Source organism: Bradysia coprophila, unplaced genomic scaffold (assembly GCF_014529535.1).
Source record: "Bradysia coprophila strain Holo2 unplaced genomic scaffold, BU_Bcop_v1 contig_70, whole genome shotgun sequence".
Lineage (NCBI taxonomy): Eukaryota > Metazoa > Arthropoda > Insecta > Diptera > Sciaridae > Bradysia > Bradysia coprophila.
In genome coordinates this window covers 784,833-800,839 of record NW_023503941.1, presented here as the reverse complement: position 1 = coordinate 800,839, position 16,007 = coordinate 784,833, and the positions used below count along the sequence as shown (strand labels likewise).

General features: G+C 35.6%; 1 protein-coding gene and 1 long non-coding RNA gene across 2 annotated transcripts in view; one reads left to right on the top strand and one right to left on the bottom strand.

Moving 5' to 3' along the window:
• Positions 1–16,007, bottom strand: part of LOC119083571 (paired box protein Pax-6-like) — a 43,763-nt gene that overhangs the window by 25,921 nt on the left and 1,835 nt on the right. Inside the window, exons 2-3 of the mRNA XM_037193317.1 lie at positions 13,641–14,058; positions 5,028–5,072 (exon numbers count right to left, since the gene is read on the bottom strand). Coding sequence (XP_037049212.1) covers positions 5,028–5,072; positions 13,641–13,713 — 118 coding nt within the window. The 5' untranslated portion in view covers positions 13,714–14,058. The remainder of the gene's footprint in view (positions 1–5,027; positions 5,073–13,640; positions 14,059–16,007) is intronic.
• Positions 1,040–15,424, top strand: LOC119083589. Its single transcript, XR_005088893.1, has 3 exons — positions 1,040–1,052; positions 7,421–7,426; positions 15,393–15,424. It is a non-coding gene; the product is annotated as an uncharacterized LOC119083589 (long non-coding RNA).

Sequence of the window (16,007 nt, the reverse complement as noted above, 5' to 3'; positions counted from 1 at the left end):
TTAATTTATCAAGTCAAAAAAGACCTTAGACATCCAAAATACCAATAACCGTCTGGACCATATTGATCCATCACAGAATGAGATGAAAAAGTAGCACCAGGACTAAATTAATTGAATCTCGAAACACCCTTAACCGTAGATCCAGCTGTCCAATCGCATAATAACAATAATAACTTCAACAAATAACGAGACGATCATCAGATCCATTCAAAACTGAAGAATAAATAAATATTTTACAGCAGTCACCATCGTTGCAAACAATGATATCTCGAAAAAAAAGAAGAAAATTTCGGTGTTGAACTGTAGATGATTTAATGTTGAATGTGGACTGAATGGAATGAATGATATGAATTAACATTGAGCTCTGTAAAAGCGACATGCCGATATTGTATAGTTTTTGTTACTATAAGAAGGAAACATTTATGTGTTATTGTTGCGATAATATATTGACCCTTAGACCAGGTAAATATAATTTGCTTTATCCTACCGAAATCCATGTTTCGATTCAATTTCATTGTAATCGTAAGCGGAATGGGTATTATTTGGTCATAACTTTTACAAACGTTACTCTCTACGTTAATGACGTGTGTGTGTGTGATCTGTGTTTGTCGAAGGAAGAATATCGTGACAGCAAAATTATCATCTGCAGTGTAAGAGCTTCCAAGCTTACCACTTAATTTTCTTCAACAACACTGACTCAACTTCTAAGTGTTGTGTTGCTGCAATACAAAACATTTTAATCGTAATTCGTAGTGAATCTTATAGTTCCAGTGAATAATTCACAGGGAATTGGAATTCCTTGATAATTCCTAGTCCAAGTGAAGCTAGGTGAGCCTAAGTGGAACGACCTCTCGGCTTTATTATGTAGACTAAAGATATTCTAGTCCCTGTTCCAGTGCATTTGTAGTGTTAATGACAGTTGCCAAATAGAATATTATTTTGTATGAAAAAAGTGTCTGAATTGTTTCACAGTGCCACAATTTGTTCGATACACTGTCCAGATTCAGTACCCTATTTAGAGTACCATTCATGATTGAAGTGCGTTGACAATTGTCATAATGTTTTGAAAAAAGAGAGGAAAAATGACATTTTTGTTAATGATGTCTGTGAGACGATTTTTCATTTAATTGTGGCTAATAATGACTCCAGGTACATTTTTGGTTATTTGTTTACGAAAGCGCGAAAATAGGAAATTCAATCATTTCGCTCATGCTGGAATTTTCTATTTGTCACCGAGATGAAACATAATTTTTCAACCGTGCATGGCGTGAATAACCGTTTCCACGAAAGAAAACACATCAAAATTGTTTCACCATTTTTCAAACCCAAAACAAAGTTACAGTTGCAAAGATGCTTCACATTGGGTTACGATTCGTGTGTGTTGGATTATGAGTAATCAGAATAATCTAGAAGCCTATGTATCAATTTAGTGTGCTACGAATAGATGTTTTTGATCAACGTTTCTAATAAAATTTTCTGTACATTTGTATCACTCCGGATTTATTATTATTCCTGGCAATCTGCTAAAACCAACAGGTTATGGGCCCAGAAGACAAAAGCAAAGAAGGAATAATTTTGAAGTGAAGTCGTTGCGGAAATCGTCAAAGCTTCGGAGCAGCACAGAAATAATCGGAACGCGAAATAATTTCACGGAAGATTGGAACGAATTGGAGAGGATTCAAAGTGTTTTGAATTTTGAGATTTAATTTGTAGAATTGACCATGGAATGGAAGTGGTCATGGCTGATAGAATTGGTCACGGGGCGTGGTGGTCGTATGGAACGTGAATGGTGATAGAAACTGCAATCTGGAAGTGATCATGGGAGAATTTAGAATTAGTCGCGGAGTGGTGGAAGCGACTATGGCAGAATTAAATAATTCAATGAGAAACGTGAACAGTTTTAAAATCGGTTATGGCGTTGGTGGTGTTGGGAGTGATATTGTTATGTTATAGTCCAGCTAATATTATTATAAGTTCTAATCATTGCGATTAGGTACTCCGCCTACGGCAAAAGAAATATGGTCGAAAGAATCATTCGATTTCCGTGAACGAATTTTGGATGCTCGAAGGACAAATTGCGGTCATTCGAATTTCAAATTAAATTATCTTGATTAAGGAGGAGTCGAGGATTATTCTGTATAAGGAGGAGTGTTGGATTTTGAGTAATCAGAATAATCTAGAAGCCTATGTTTCAATTTAGTGTGCTACGAATAGATGTTTTTGATCATTTAGTTTGAACGTATTATTGCTGGCAATCTGCTAAAACCAACAGTGTGACAGCTGCCAAATATTACTGCTCGCGCAAGCGCTCGTATACGTACACGTCTCTTATATACAGCCTTACAGCAGTAATGTACTATTGCACCTCGATTGCATAAATAACTAAATTTGTTCGATGAAAGTATCACATTTCAGGTAGATCTGATCAGATCAGGTCGATGTTGTTCAAAATAAAATTTGAATGAAATTTCAATACAAAAATGTTTCGAAAAAAAGCATAAAGAAACGTTCAAGCCTTACAGTAAATGATTTCATACAACAACAATACAACGCCATTCTTTAACATAATTTTATACTTTGAACGAACTGTAAGCGTTCTTTAATTTCCACATATTGACTTTAGCGGGAGGTAATATGTATCTCATCGAGAGAGGAAAAAAAAACTCATGAACAAAGCAACGAACATTATAATGTCACGGGGACTTACCAACCGTGAACTAATTTGTGTTGACATTTTCAAGGAATGCCACTCCAAATCATTTGGTTGATTGACCACAACATTATATATATACACATCGGTACAATCAAACACGGAATGATCTCATACATGCATATTGTCAACAAAAGTGTTGTTGATGTACCTACTAAACAACTATCTATCCATTTATTTGGAGGGTATGACAGTGTCTCCGTTATTTTCACGGTAATAAAATAATATTCCTCTTTGTTGGAGTGATGATGGAACGTAGTATTCGGTAGGTAGAGCCCAATACTAATGCAATCTTAAAGAGGCAAAGACACGTTTACAAATTATGCGATAGTAATTCAACTTGTACCACACCAAGCGATCAGAATATGAATAGAAACTACTGTCATTCGGTTGATGATTCCAATAATTGATTTAGACGCAACTTTAATTTCAAAAAGCGATAATGATTGTCACAGTAGGGACGGTGAATAATAGGTCGATGATAATAGGCAACTCTTTTTGATAGGAAATAACGCAGAGGTTCTGCAAGATGCATAATTATGTATGATAAATCTTGTAACCCTTGAATGACAATTACTGTCGCTTATAGCATTAACAGGACTAGTACAATTTAACCTATTATGAATATCGGTTTACTAATAACTATTTAAGTAGATCAGTTATTAGCATTGGAAATTAGAAGCAACTCACTTCAAGCATCAGAGGTACTTCAAATAGTCGACGTCGACATTGATCACTTTTACTTGAAGGCGTTGGCTGAAGTCGAAGCTGGTTCTGATTCGGCCGTATTGTTAGACAGAAAACTTTAAATGGGAGTAAAAATCTAAAATGCCTGTGCAATATTCTGTCAACTTAATTGTTCTTGGTCTTGCTTCGACAAGATGCTCCGGATTCGATGGACATGCCTATTTTTGACTTCGCAATCCATTGCATTAGGAGGTGAGGAATTTTTATATTAAAATTTTTTTCAAGATTTTTTCTAACATAAATGTCCTGAATGTATGTAAGTGGTGTAAATGCACCACGTACTCTATAAACTTTTGTCGAATTACAGTCGGCGACTTTGAAAGAAAGGACACATTTTGTTTCAGCTGTTTTTCAGCCGATCCACTCATATAAACAAATGCTTGTTTACACGGGTGAACAATATGTATATGCAGGTGTGTGGTAATGATAAAACGGATTGTTAGTAAGAGTGGATCAGCTGAAAAACAGCTGAAACGAAATTGCGTCACTTATGTTAAAGTCGCCGACTGTATAAGGAAATCACACTGGTCTGCGTATATTTATACTTTCTTCTTCAAAATCGTACTACAAGACCTTATGAACCAAATAAGAGATCTGCGTCTAGATAATTAGAAAAAATAATTCGAATACTAGTTCCGTCAGTACAATATTTTCAAGTTTTCTTCGCTTTTGTCCTCAGTTTTAAAGTTCGTCCAGCTATCGCCCAATCCTCCTTGTCTTCTGCAAAGCTATAGATTTGATTTGAGCATACTGATGCTTTCAGCCGTCGGCATAATAAACAGAAAAGTGTTCTTAAACGTTACAAATCGGAATTATGTAATGAATAAGCTAAGCAGCCGGGCTATATTATGCATCAAAATTAACTTATTTTCTCAAGCATAAACCAACGAAGAACCAAAACCTATCAAGTCAAATTGAGAACGTAATGTGATGTCTTCTTACCAGCGTAAAATTTCAAACAACATTATTCCCAATATTCTTTTATATTAAGTAGCTCACTACTCTAATAGTGTATAGATCTACAGATATAATGGATTTTTTTCATCTTAAGCTCAATATATCAAAATTCCTTTTACAAAATCATTTTCGTTTTCAACAACAAAACAACAATAACTAAACACACCTATGTAACGAAGATTGTGTATACCGAAAGGATCTGAGTTTGTTACAGTAGGTCTTTTGTATGAAATCCTTATTTCAGTTATAAGGGTATGACCCAGTAAAGTACTTGTATGTATTAAAATCCTCATGTATACCCAACACACATTACAATAATTGCATTGTTATCGTATTTTAGAAGCATGAAACTATTGCCCTATTGTCAGTAAATGATGTGTTTAACGTTTGAATGGAGAAAAACTTGTCGGCACAGCAGGGACACAAATCATTTTGGCAAAAAAATAAATTCATTTGCTGTATAATATGTGAAGTAAACCGCAAAGCGTAATAAAATTGAAACTTATTGACAAAATTTGTTTGCTTTTTTTTGATTGTTGGAAAATTCAGCTAAGATTTTATCATCTAGACGTGATTATTGCCCGGAACGCATTTATAATAATTTTGTACTCACTTGTATCTGGTTGGAATTCAGCCGACATCTGGTATTGAACTCGAGCTAGAAGTAAGAGAAAAAAAATGAGAGAACGGCATGAATCGTGGTTTTCCTAAAAAAAAGTTTCACCTTAAGTAAGCGCTTCGAAATAACTATTTGCATTGTTGGAATATGTTATTTCGTATGACTGACCATATGGTAATGTGAGTTCGGAACATGAATGTACTTAGCATTAAGAGAAAAAGAAAATAAATTTCTTCTTGTTACAGCATTCAACCTGACCGCTTGTGTTTCTATTGTCCGCTGCAACATCGTATTTCAACAGGTTATGGACCCAGATTTACGTGAAATAAATATCACAAGTCGAAACAGCATTGCTGCGCATCTATTTTATAATGTTTTCATTTGCCGATGATTCGAATTTGTTGGAATATTCTTTGATTTCGTTCATGTGTGAATCGGTACAAAACGAAAAGAATAGACAATCATCGAAGTGCTTGATAGTAACATTGAGGAAGTGGAATTTGACGAACAAGAAACTGGAATCGTTTGGTTGGTTTGGACGTGAAAGCAACTGGAATCGTTTGGTTGGTTTGGACGTGAAAACAACTGGAATCGTTTGGCTGGTTTTGGACGTGAAAACTGCTGGAATTGGTATACGAACACGTGGTCTGAAATCAATTTGCTGGTTCATGGAAGTGTTTTGTCGTACATCATCGAGACATCAACGGCTCACGAGGCATGGAAAATTCGACAAAGAACAATGGGAAGTAGCAAATCTTGTTCTGTGGACACGAAATCATTGAAAAGAAGAACGAACGCTACAAAAGCAAAGTTTGGACAGTGCGTTTATGATGAATTCGAAGACAGTGGGTGCTTCTGGATCGCTCGAATACCGAAATGTGGTGAATCGGTCTCATACAAAGGAAAATGCCGAAACCCGAAACGTGGTGAATTGGTCACATTGCAAAGGATTCTGCTGAAAGGTATGAATGGAAACCGAGCGTGGATTTTGTTACATACGGCGGCACTGGACGATGAATTGCTGGCATCACTAATGTTGGCGGGCCTACCGATCGAATGTAAACCGCTAGTAATGGCAATAGAAAATTCAACTGCGAAATTGACGTTGGATTCTGTGAAGACATTGCTTCTACAAGACCCGAAACTAGCTACGAAGAAAAGTCGCGGTGGTGCATTGATGGTAAGATCGTCGAAAAATGGAGCATTTAGGTTTCGTTGTCATACATGTGGTGAAAGGGGTCACATGGCGAAAGACTGTACGAAGAAACACGAAGAACGCGAAACAGAAGAATGGAATTGTTCTACAAGAAGAGAAGTAGAACGGAGAACGCCGAATTGTTCTACAAGAAGAGAAGTAGAACGGAGAACGACGAATTATTCTACAAGGAGAGAAGTAGACTCTAAAGTATCGAAAGGATTTTGAATTATTGAAGACAGTGAAGTAGTTGTTTTACGTAATTTGTCTTGAAATTTTTAACTGTTTTAACTGAAACGAATTGATCAGTTTAAGGGAGTTTCCCATTATTGTTTTGATATGACCGTACGCATTAAGGAGGTGTGTTGGAATTGTAATTCGTACTAGTCATATGGACGTTTGATTTAGGCTTGTTCTGTTGTCTTTATGTAAGTTGAACTTGTCATCAAATAAATTTCTTCTTGTCACAGCATTCAACCTGACCGCTTGTGTTTTTATTGTCCGCTGCAACATCGTATTTCAACATTATTCACATTTCACGTACATCAACACAATACGCAACACATGAATATTCAAATCTGACAATCGAAATACGTAAGTACGGTGTCAACGTGTCCCAAGTATACGAAACATTGTCCATGTATCATATGCGTCAATGATGTATATCATACCGTTCCGATGAATTTTACACATAACCGGAGTATTGCTTGAGTTTTCTTTTTCTGGGTGCATCTTTTTGTAAATAATGGAAGTTTCATAATGATTTCGAGAATCTAGATTCTATTTTAGTGTTTCGCGTTACTACAGTGAGAGAAAGGTGAGAGTGGACATGTTTTCTAATTCGGGAATTGTTGTGGTTTATAATTGATTCCACAAGAATTTCGTTGAACAAATGAAACTCTAGATTTTTATTTTCGGTTATTGGTCAATGGTCACGCAACAAGAATGAAATACTAAAATAAAAAATCTAGATTTTCATTTGTTATACAAAATTTAGCGAATGGTTTCTGCCACTGTTTCGATCTGAGGGACGGCAGTGCAACGCAATTTCATAATTCCTCAAAAGTTTTAAAGAATTATTTTTGCCAACATCTCATCAGGCCAAGTGGCAAGGAAACAACTAACCACAAGTTTTTTTTTTGTGACACTCATAACGCAAAAGTCGGAGTTTGTTGAGACATCAGACTATGAGTGAAATGTAGAGCACATCTGGCCCTATCACCACATACCCATATCTTTTCTGGTTTGTTACTGTGCTGCATCACATCGGTCCTTCAATTTGTGTGGAAATTGTGTTTTAGCAAGTGGCTAGTCATACCCTGTTGCATGTACAAGTCTAGCGAATCATAAGCAAAATGAAAATATGCTTTCATTCTGCTTCATCACTAGCCATGCAGTCACATGCGAGACATGTGGAAACGCTACAAATCTGTTAAATACCAACGAAAGCACGTACGAGTGTTGTGCAAGAACGAACGAAGAACAAAACTTCGAACGCTCACACAAGTACATGTGGAGTGTTTGGTTCTAATGTAGAAACACCGATTTGTCATTTTTTGAATCATTTACCAACCACAACAATTCCCGAATTAGAAAACATCTATCTGTACAAAAGAAACGCAGTGTGTAATGTGATCCTAAAATTTTCTATGTTCATGCTCGTGCTGTGATGCAATAAATCAATTGAAACAAAAAATCCAAAAAATCTAGATCTTCATTTGTTAAATTAAATTGTGTGGAAACAATTTCAAACCACAACAAGAACAAAATTGGAAAATATGTCGGTAATTACTTTTAATAGAGTGTATCAATACAATTAAATGGAATTTCATGACGTTTACCGACTATTCACAATTCAAGAAACTGATTCTTGATTCTTCAGCCTACCCACTCATCGACTCATTGTTTAGCGAAAATCATATTCAGTTAAATACCAAAAAGAAAGACAGTTCTCCAGCTGAGATAATGTAGCTTCGACGGGAGATACTAGTGTAACGTCCATATTATAATGCATCTTTGTGAGTACGATTGATTTTTTGACCGTGGCCGTTTCCACACGCAATATTGTACACCTTAAGTGAGTACGTTTTTTTATGGAAATGGAGGTCATCAATAAGCTGATTTGAAATTTAGACCAGTTTTTACATTTTATTTCGTTGAATAGACAACACTCTCTCTAGCAAACCAACTTCGTTTCGACGCAGTCAAAATACCACTTTATTTTGACAACATTGACACTGAATTTTTAAGTGATGGCATTTCCGTGCTGCGCTTTTTTTTTAAAAACAAAATCGACATCACAAGAAAACACCAATTTTATTTCATTTTGTACATCAACACAACACAAACACAAAAACGAACATACAGTGAACGACATCTCAAATGTCTCACTGTCAAATTTTTCTGAGAATTTTATTGTGTCATTGCAAATTCACAATGACATTCTCTGAAAAAAATGACAGTGAGACATTTGAGATGTCGTTCACTGTAACACACAAATTATTTAATTTTAATGACTTTCGAGCACCGAAACTTATTTTTGAAAGTGTAAAATTTTTGATGACAGGCTGTCATAGACAGCGTACACTGCACATTTTTACCACACTAGATTTCATAGTTTCGTTTCCTGGAGATAGATTGGAATAGGCTGTTCCAAATGTTTTTCATTATATAATAGTATCAGCTCTCTCTACATTTCTTCCATTCCACACGCTACGAGAAGAGTTCAACGACTCTCTTCTTCACGTTTCTTTCGTTGGCAGCTCGTAGAACGATGTGGAGCAAATAAAGCTGTAGGACTTCATACACATAAAATGTTGAACTGCGATGATTGTAGGTAATTTTCACGATTACACTGAGTTTTTCCAGTGACATTGCGAGGTTGCCCAATTTTTAAGATTTTGGTTTTAATCGACAAAGAATGAAATCCTTGTCGTTGAGTTCGTAGATGGATAATAATTAAGATCTGGGATATTGGGGAAAGACGTTCTTCCTTATTACCACAAGAACTTGTGTTGAAACGCGAATCCATGCCATTGAAATGAAATGGAATCGAGTTTTCTGTGGAAAACTCAGTCGTGGAAAAAAGGTTAGAATAAAATGAGAATTCATTTTCAATCTCGAAATCCCCGAAGCCACAAATCGTAAGCTAGCTGGTAGCAGTGTTGAGGACTCAACAACTTGAGTATTGACAACGCACTTCAATCAAAAGTGCTATTAATGACAGCTGCCAAATAGAGTACTACTTTGTATGAAAAAATTGTCCGAAATTTTTTTACAGTGCTGAAATCTGTCCAGTTTTAGTACCCTATTTAGAGTACCACTCATGCTTGAAGTGCGTTGGTATTGAGATTAATTTCCATCGCGTAATATAGAAAAGGTAGAAGTGTCAGTACCGTCCACATGAGGGTGTATTTAAGTGTTGGAGCAGATGAACGTCTTTTAATGTTAAGAGTGGAATAGAGTGGAATGAAAGACTGAATAGGGTGGAATGAAATAAATGTAAAGAAACTCTTTATGTGGGTCGAATAGAGCGAATGGAACAAACAAAAAACATCGTTTACGGTCTCTTTACTATTATTATTATTAAAAATTCAAAAATCTACAGAAAAGATTTTTAGTCAAGGGATCCAGTCCTGTCCAGTCGAGAGTCCTAGTAAACAAATGGAGTGAAAGATTTGATTTTAATCTGTTGAATCAGTTGAGACAAGAAAAGTAGATTGAATGCAATAGGCGAATAGGCAAATTATATTCGTAGTATTCACAGCCGATTTTCGACTGGCTCAAATGAAAAAGAAGAAACGTCACTAAGTTCCACTTAAAGTGGGGAGGCTACCTTTTCAGAACAGTCCGCTCAAAATGATAGATATTTGATTGTATGTGTAGAAGATACTACGACCCATATCAGCTTATAGTGAAAATAAATACGATTTCAATAAACGTACACAATCATGCAATATTATACATTCTACGTATAGTTATCCAGAATAAAATCGAAACTGATCAGGAAAAAGGTTCACAAAAGTAAATAAAAAGGAAAATGTGAAAGCATTTGAGATATTCAAATATTGAAGCGTAAAGGTTTTTTTTCCTGTCCTTTTTTGCCTTTTAAAACTGCCATATTGTAAACACAACCAATACAATCTTTCTGATACATTTTTCAAACGTTTATTGAATATTTCGACCAATATATTACCGAAAGTGACGCTTTGATCTTTTCCTTTATACGCATATGATACAGCATTAAGATGTTTGATAACCGAACAACGAGCGATAATCAGTACGGCCCAAGTCGTGCAATATAAAACAGCGAAAAGAATTTTAACGGTTCAATACTTTAAGCGAAAAGTTTTCTTTTTGTTTTTATTGCTTTTTATTGATTTGTGAAGAGTTTTCTGTTGATAAGAAGGAATATGGTTTTCTTTGTGTAAAACTGGGAGTTCCACAATTTTACGGAATATTTTAAGATTTTTGAGTTAGAGTCGTTTCAGAATTTAACAGTTTTTGAAAGAAATCTATGAGGAGTAATATGTATGTACCAGATATGCTACCACAATTTTAGGGTACACTCATGAATCTTGTCGGTCGACATACTACTCGTATGCGAAGTTTCTTCGTAATTATCTTAACCGTTTCAAAAGAACTAGTAACAATAAATCGAAAAATTAATTTTCGGGTCATAGAAACAACGAGAACAAACTTCTACGAGAAGTACGTAAAATTTGTAGGAATATAAATCTACACACACGGAATTTTGAAAACCGACACATTTTCTGTTTCTGTGTTTTACTTGAGTTTCTGATTTCTCCATATAAAAATACTTGCGACCACGAAACAGAAAATGTGTGATCCTATGGGTCCTCCGGGGTTCTGTATTGGTATTATGAGAATGACTCATTCTCTTTCTTCTAGATTGAACGGTTGGTATTTAGATGATGGTACTATTTGGTGATGTACTGTCAGCTGTTTTAGGAGATATTGAGAATGTGTTGTCTTTTTGCGACATCTCGGGTTTGCCTTTGAATGCGAACAAGTGTGAGGTGTTTTTTGTTAACGCTTCTGCTGAGGATGAGGCTCGTATATACGCTGACATTTCAGCGTTGTTGCCAGGGATTAAGAAAGTTGATGAGTCTTCACTTGAGATTTTACGCTCACCGATTTTCGAATTAGGTTTAGAGAGGATGTTTTCGTCTAAGATTGAGTCAATTAGTTTGATGTGCGATCGTTTGAAGTTGATGGATGTTCATCCTGCTTTGTGTATTTTTAGGAAGTCCTTGATTAGCTGTAGGTTTAATTATCTCTTGTGCTCTTGTAGATCTTTCTTATTGTTAGATAAACTAAAAGCTGTAGACGATATCTTCGGTTCTACACTCGAAGTTATTACTAATACGAAGGTGGATGGGTTTTCGTGGGATCAGGCTTCGCTGCCTTTATCCTTTGGAGGTATGGGTATTAGGAAAGTAGAGGATTTGGCATTGCCAGCATATTTGTCTTCTGTATATTCATCATCCGATCTGTCAGACAAATTACTTGAAAAAAAAACAAACAAAGAATAAGTATAGACATACAACGTGGCAATGCAGCATCAGTTATTGGAACATTGCCATCAACATATGCCCTGGATGAGGTTTATTACCTCCTTTCTAAACAAAAATTGTAAATTTTATAAATAAATATCTAATTAAATAAAATTGAATTGAAACCTCTAAAAACATGAAAAATTTAATTTACGAATAATAAATGACGACATTTTACGTTTGATGGAAGATATTCCTCAAGATTTTATTCCAGATAATGATGCCCATAAGAAAGTGCAAAAGAATTCGGTAGGTCCAAAAGTAAATTTTCGGAAATGTTTCATTCTAGTGAGCCAACTGCTCCTGCTCGACTGCTTGCGTCATCTACTAAAGAATCTTCAAAGTAGCTACAAGTAGTTCCATCGAGTCAATTAGGCTTATTATTAGATAACAATTCTGCACGAATTGCTGTTGGTCTTCGACTAGGTTGTCAATTATGCGAAGAACATAAATGTCTTTGTTTTTCTCGTTTAAAGTGTTAATTTAATCCTAAATTTGTACCTGTACATGACACAAATTCCACCCATGGAGTGGCTTTGTGGTAAAAACGTTCAGAAGGATGGCTTACATGGTTTATCTTGCAATAAAAGCGGAGGATGGATTCCTGGACATGATGAAGTTAACAAAATCTTTTCTCATGCATTTTCTTCTACAGGGTTTTCGAATTTAGTACAGCCTCCGGGAATTTCAAGAGATGACGGGAAAAGACCGGATGGTATGACTCTAATTCCATGGAGTCACGGTCGACCTATTTTGTGGGATATAACCATTAGAGACACCCTAGCCCCTTCTTATGTTAATCAGTCATCCAAAAAACCTGGTTCGATTGCTGATAATGCCGAAAGATTTAAGCACAATCGTTACATTTATTTTACAGATAATTATTTATTCACACCTATTGCTTTTGAATCACTAGGTAGCATGGGTCCTGAGACAAAGACATTTATAAAGAAATTGGGATCATTAATGCAAAAGGCTTCTGGGGAACCGCGCTCTATGGACTACCTGCTACAGAAGGTTTCCATTGCGATTCAACGAAGAAATTCTAGTTGCATTTTAGGGACCTTGGGACGTAAAAGAAAATATAACAAAATGTGTCGATTTTCAAAATTCCGCGAGTGTAAGAGAAACACTTTACATTTACATTTCTTCTTGTAATTGGTCTTGCGTCACGGGGAGTTGCGGCAATCGGTAATAATTTTCACATTACTCGTAATTAAGAGGCACCGGTACTAAGCTAAAATTGTAGCCTACATTTGTGTGCCTCGTATTTCATTTTTGATGAAATCTTTTCACAAGAATCCTTTTTCAAAAATGTACGACCGCAATTCCGACCACGAATGTGTTAGTTTTAAATCAAAATTAGTTTTGGCTGTAGTCGTTTGACCAGTTCTGAGAAAAGTGAGCAGTTTAACGAAATTTTCATAAACTGCTCATTGTTCTCAGAGCTGGTCAAGCTGCTACAACCAAATCTATTTTCTGTTGAAAGCTAACACATTCGTGTTCGGAATTGCGGTCGTACATTTTGGAAAAAGGATTCTGGTGGAAAGATATCATCAAAAGTAAACTAAAATTTACGTAAAACTTTCTTTACATCGGTTGCATAAAGAGTGAGGGTGTCCCTATTTACCCTGTGACTATGAATAAGTCTCTTATTACATCGCAAGAAAATTAGCATGAAAATCAGAAAAAAATACTTTTCGACCAATTTTTTGTCCACTTTTGACTGTTCCTGGCCTAAAATTGGTAATTTCGTTGTGGCACTCGTAAAAAGTATTTCCATCCAAGAAATGTGACAAATGTGCCATGTCTTGAACAAAAGTTCTTTTCACTCACCTTTGTGGGTCATGTCATCGAGTCCAACGCGGTCCATCATTGAACCAGGCCAGGGAGTCACAGCCGCTCCCATGGCTGGTGTTGTTTGTAATGCAAAAATTTTGTTTTTCCACTTTTTCGTTAAAGAATTATGGTGATCACAAGAAGCAAATTAACGTCCATTAAATAACACAAACTAGTTGAAGGTGCATAATACTGATTTGATATTTCGTTAATATACCACGTGATATGTATTCCTTTTTTGTTTTCTTCACCACTATTACTTGCATCTTCTTACTTTCACTGACACATTTTTCTGAGATTTTTTCTTTTTTTTTTTGCTTTAAATTAATATTTCACTTGCGTTGAACTTGATGAGCGTGTTTGGTAATTCAGTTGTGCGGCGATATGTTGATATGTAATTCGTGACCGAAAATACCTAGGAGGAAAATAGTATTAAAAAAAGCAGAAATATTGCAGCAGAATCTTTTGTGCATGCCAAGAGACGAAAGTGTCTACTATCGCCAATCAAAGAATTTCTAATTCTAAAAGCGTTGAAAACGTCTTTGAAAGATCGTACGTCATATCTGAACTGGTGAAGAAGACCGATGGTGGATACAATTTTCCAGTGGCGCCTTCAAAATTTAAAAGTGTCTAGGATCGCGGAAAAGCGTAGTTCGAATTTGGTGTGTTTAGAAATTGTTTCCACAAAAGCAACGTTCAACAAACGAAAATCTAGATTTCCATTTTCAGATTTATAGTTGCGACGAAACAACGAAACACTAAAATATAGATTTGTTAGACGAAATTTAACTGGAAACAAGTTCTGTTTGATACAATTTTTTGCTTTATTTCGCTGCTAGATTGCTAAAGTTGCTGAAGTGGTTTGGCTAAAATACTAACTATACTAACTAGCATGAATCATCTAGGGTATACACGCTATGTGAGAAAATCTTTATTATTTCACATTCGCACACTCAAAATGAAGGTTTACGCATTGGTTCTGTGGCTGGTTGTCTCACATCTTGTGTGCAAAACCAATCAAGCACACCTTGGGAAAGTAGTTATAAAACATTAAAAGGGAAATAGAAGCGTGTTTGGCTACTAACAAACATATCAAAGATGTGCAATTGCTATATACTTCCATGATTAAGGATTTAGCGGGATTCTCCGTTTGAGCATCCCCCCCAAAAAATTCTTCTTCGGCTTAATAAATTTCGAATCGATCATTGAGTGCTAGGCGGTGGGTGTGCAAAATTGTAATGGAATGACTAGGTTCCGTTTATTATTACAGACCTTACTTGATTTAAAATTGATCCGAGAGTTTCAAACGAGTCAATTACCCTCAAATTATGACGGTTCATAGTCAAAAACATAGTTCTAAAATGTGTAACCCGAGGCGAACCCAAGGACAAATATCACACAGAAAATTTAAATTTTTCCTTCCAGTTGTGTCTATTTATCTCAGTTAAATCATTGTTTACAAAAACGTTGTATATAACTCCGTTATAATTGTTTTTTAGGCACAAAATGTGTATTGTCACACTCACCTACGGCCTCAAATGACAATCTAGTGCCTAAAAAAGCTTTTCTGCAACTGAGCTGCGGAGAGTGAACTTTTTCATTTGAGTGACGTATAGTTTTACTTTTTGTCTCTAGTTACAATAAGAAATTACTTTCTGTCACTAGTGACAGAAAGAAACTGGTCGTTACTGGAGTAATTTAAGAATTTCGATACAATCGAAAGTTTGAATTACACACCTTCAACAAAAGGGAACGTGAGAAGGTCTTTTTAACGCAGAGTTGAAACCTCACATTCTCATACAAGGAAACGCTAACATCAATTATTTATTTGTTCATTTTTCGTTCACTTGTTCACTTGAGATTCAAATTCTAGAACACACTTACGTAGTTAATTATTTGAAGAAACCAACAAAATTGTGTGAATTATATTGCAGAACCGACGCAAAACTAACTTTTTCGATGTACACTATGACAGTGAATGATTACTTAAAATAGTTATTTATACAACCGAGTGATAAATGCTTTTTTAGGATCTAGATGTGAAGATTGTCACTCGAGGCCGAACACTTATCATCGAGTTGTATACAACGTTTTTCGCAATAAAAACAAAGGAAAGTCCTACTTTTCGTCACTTGTTGCAAAAAGTGTTTCTATATTGCAAACTAGAGTGGAAATCAAAAGATCTGTTTGCCTTTCAAAAGTTCACTTTTCGCAACACGATGCGGAACTGGTTGCTTTTATTTAATCACTTCACATCTGGAGACAAAAACAACCCTATTTCCAAAGCACCTAGCAGGGTAATAGAGGTTTTGACACGTCAAATAGAGTAGTTTTTTGATACCAATAATACCATTAGCAGCCTTA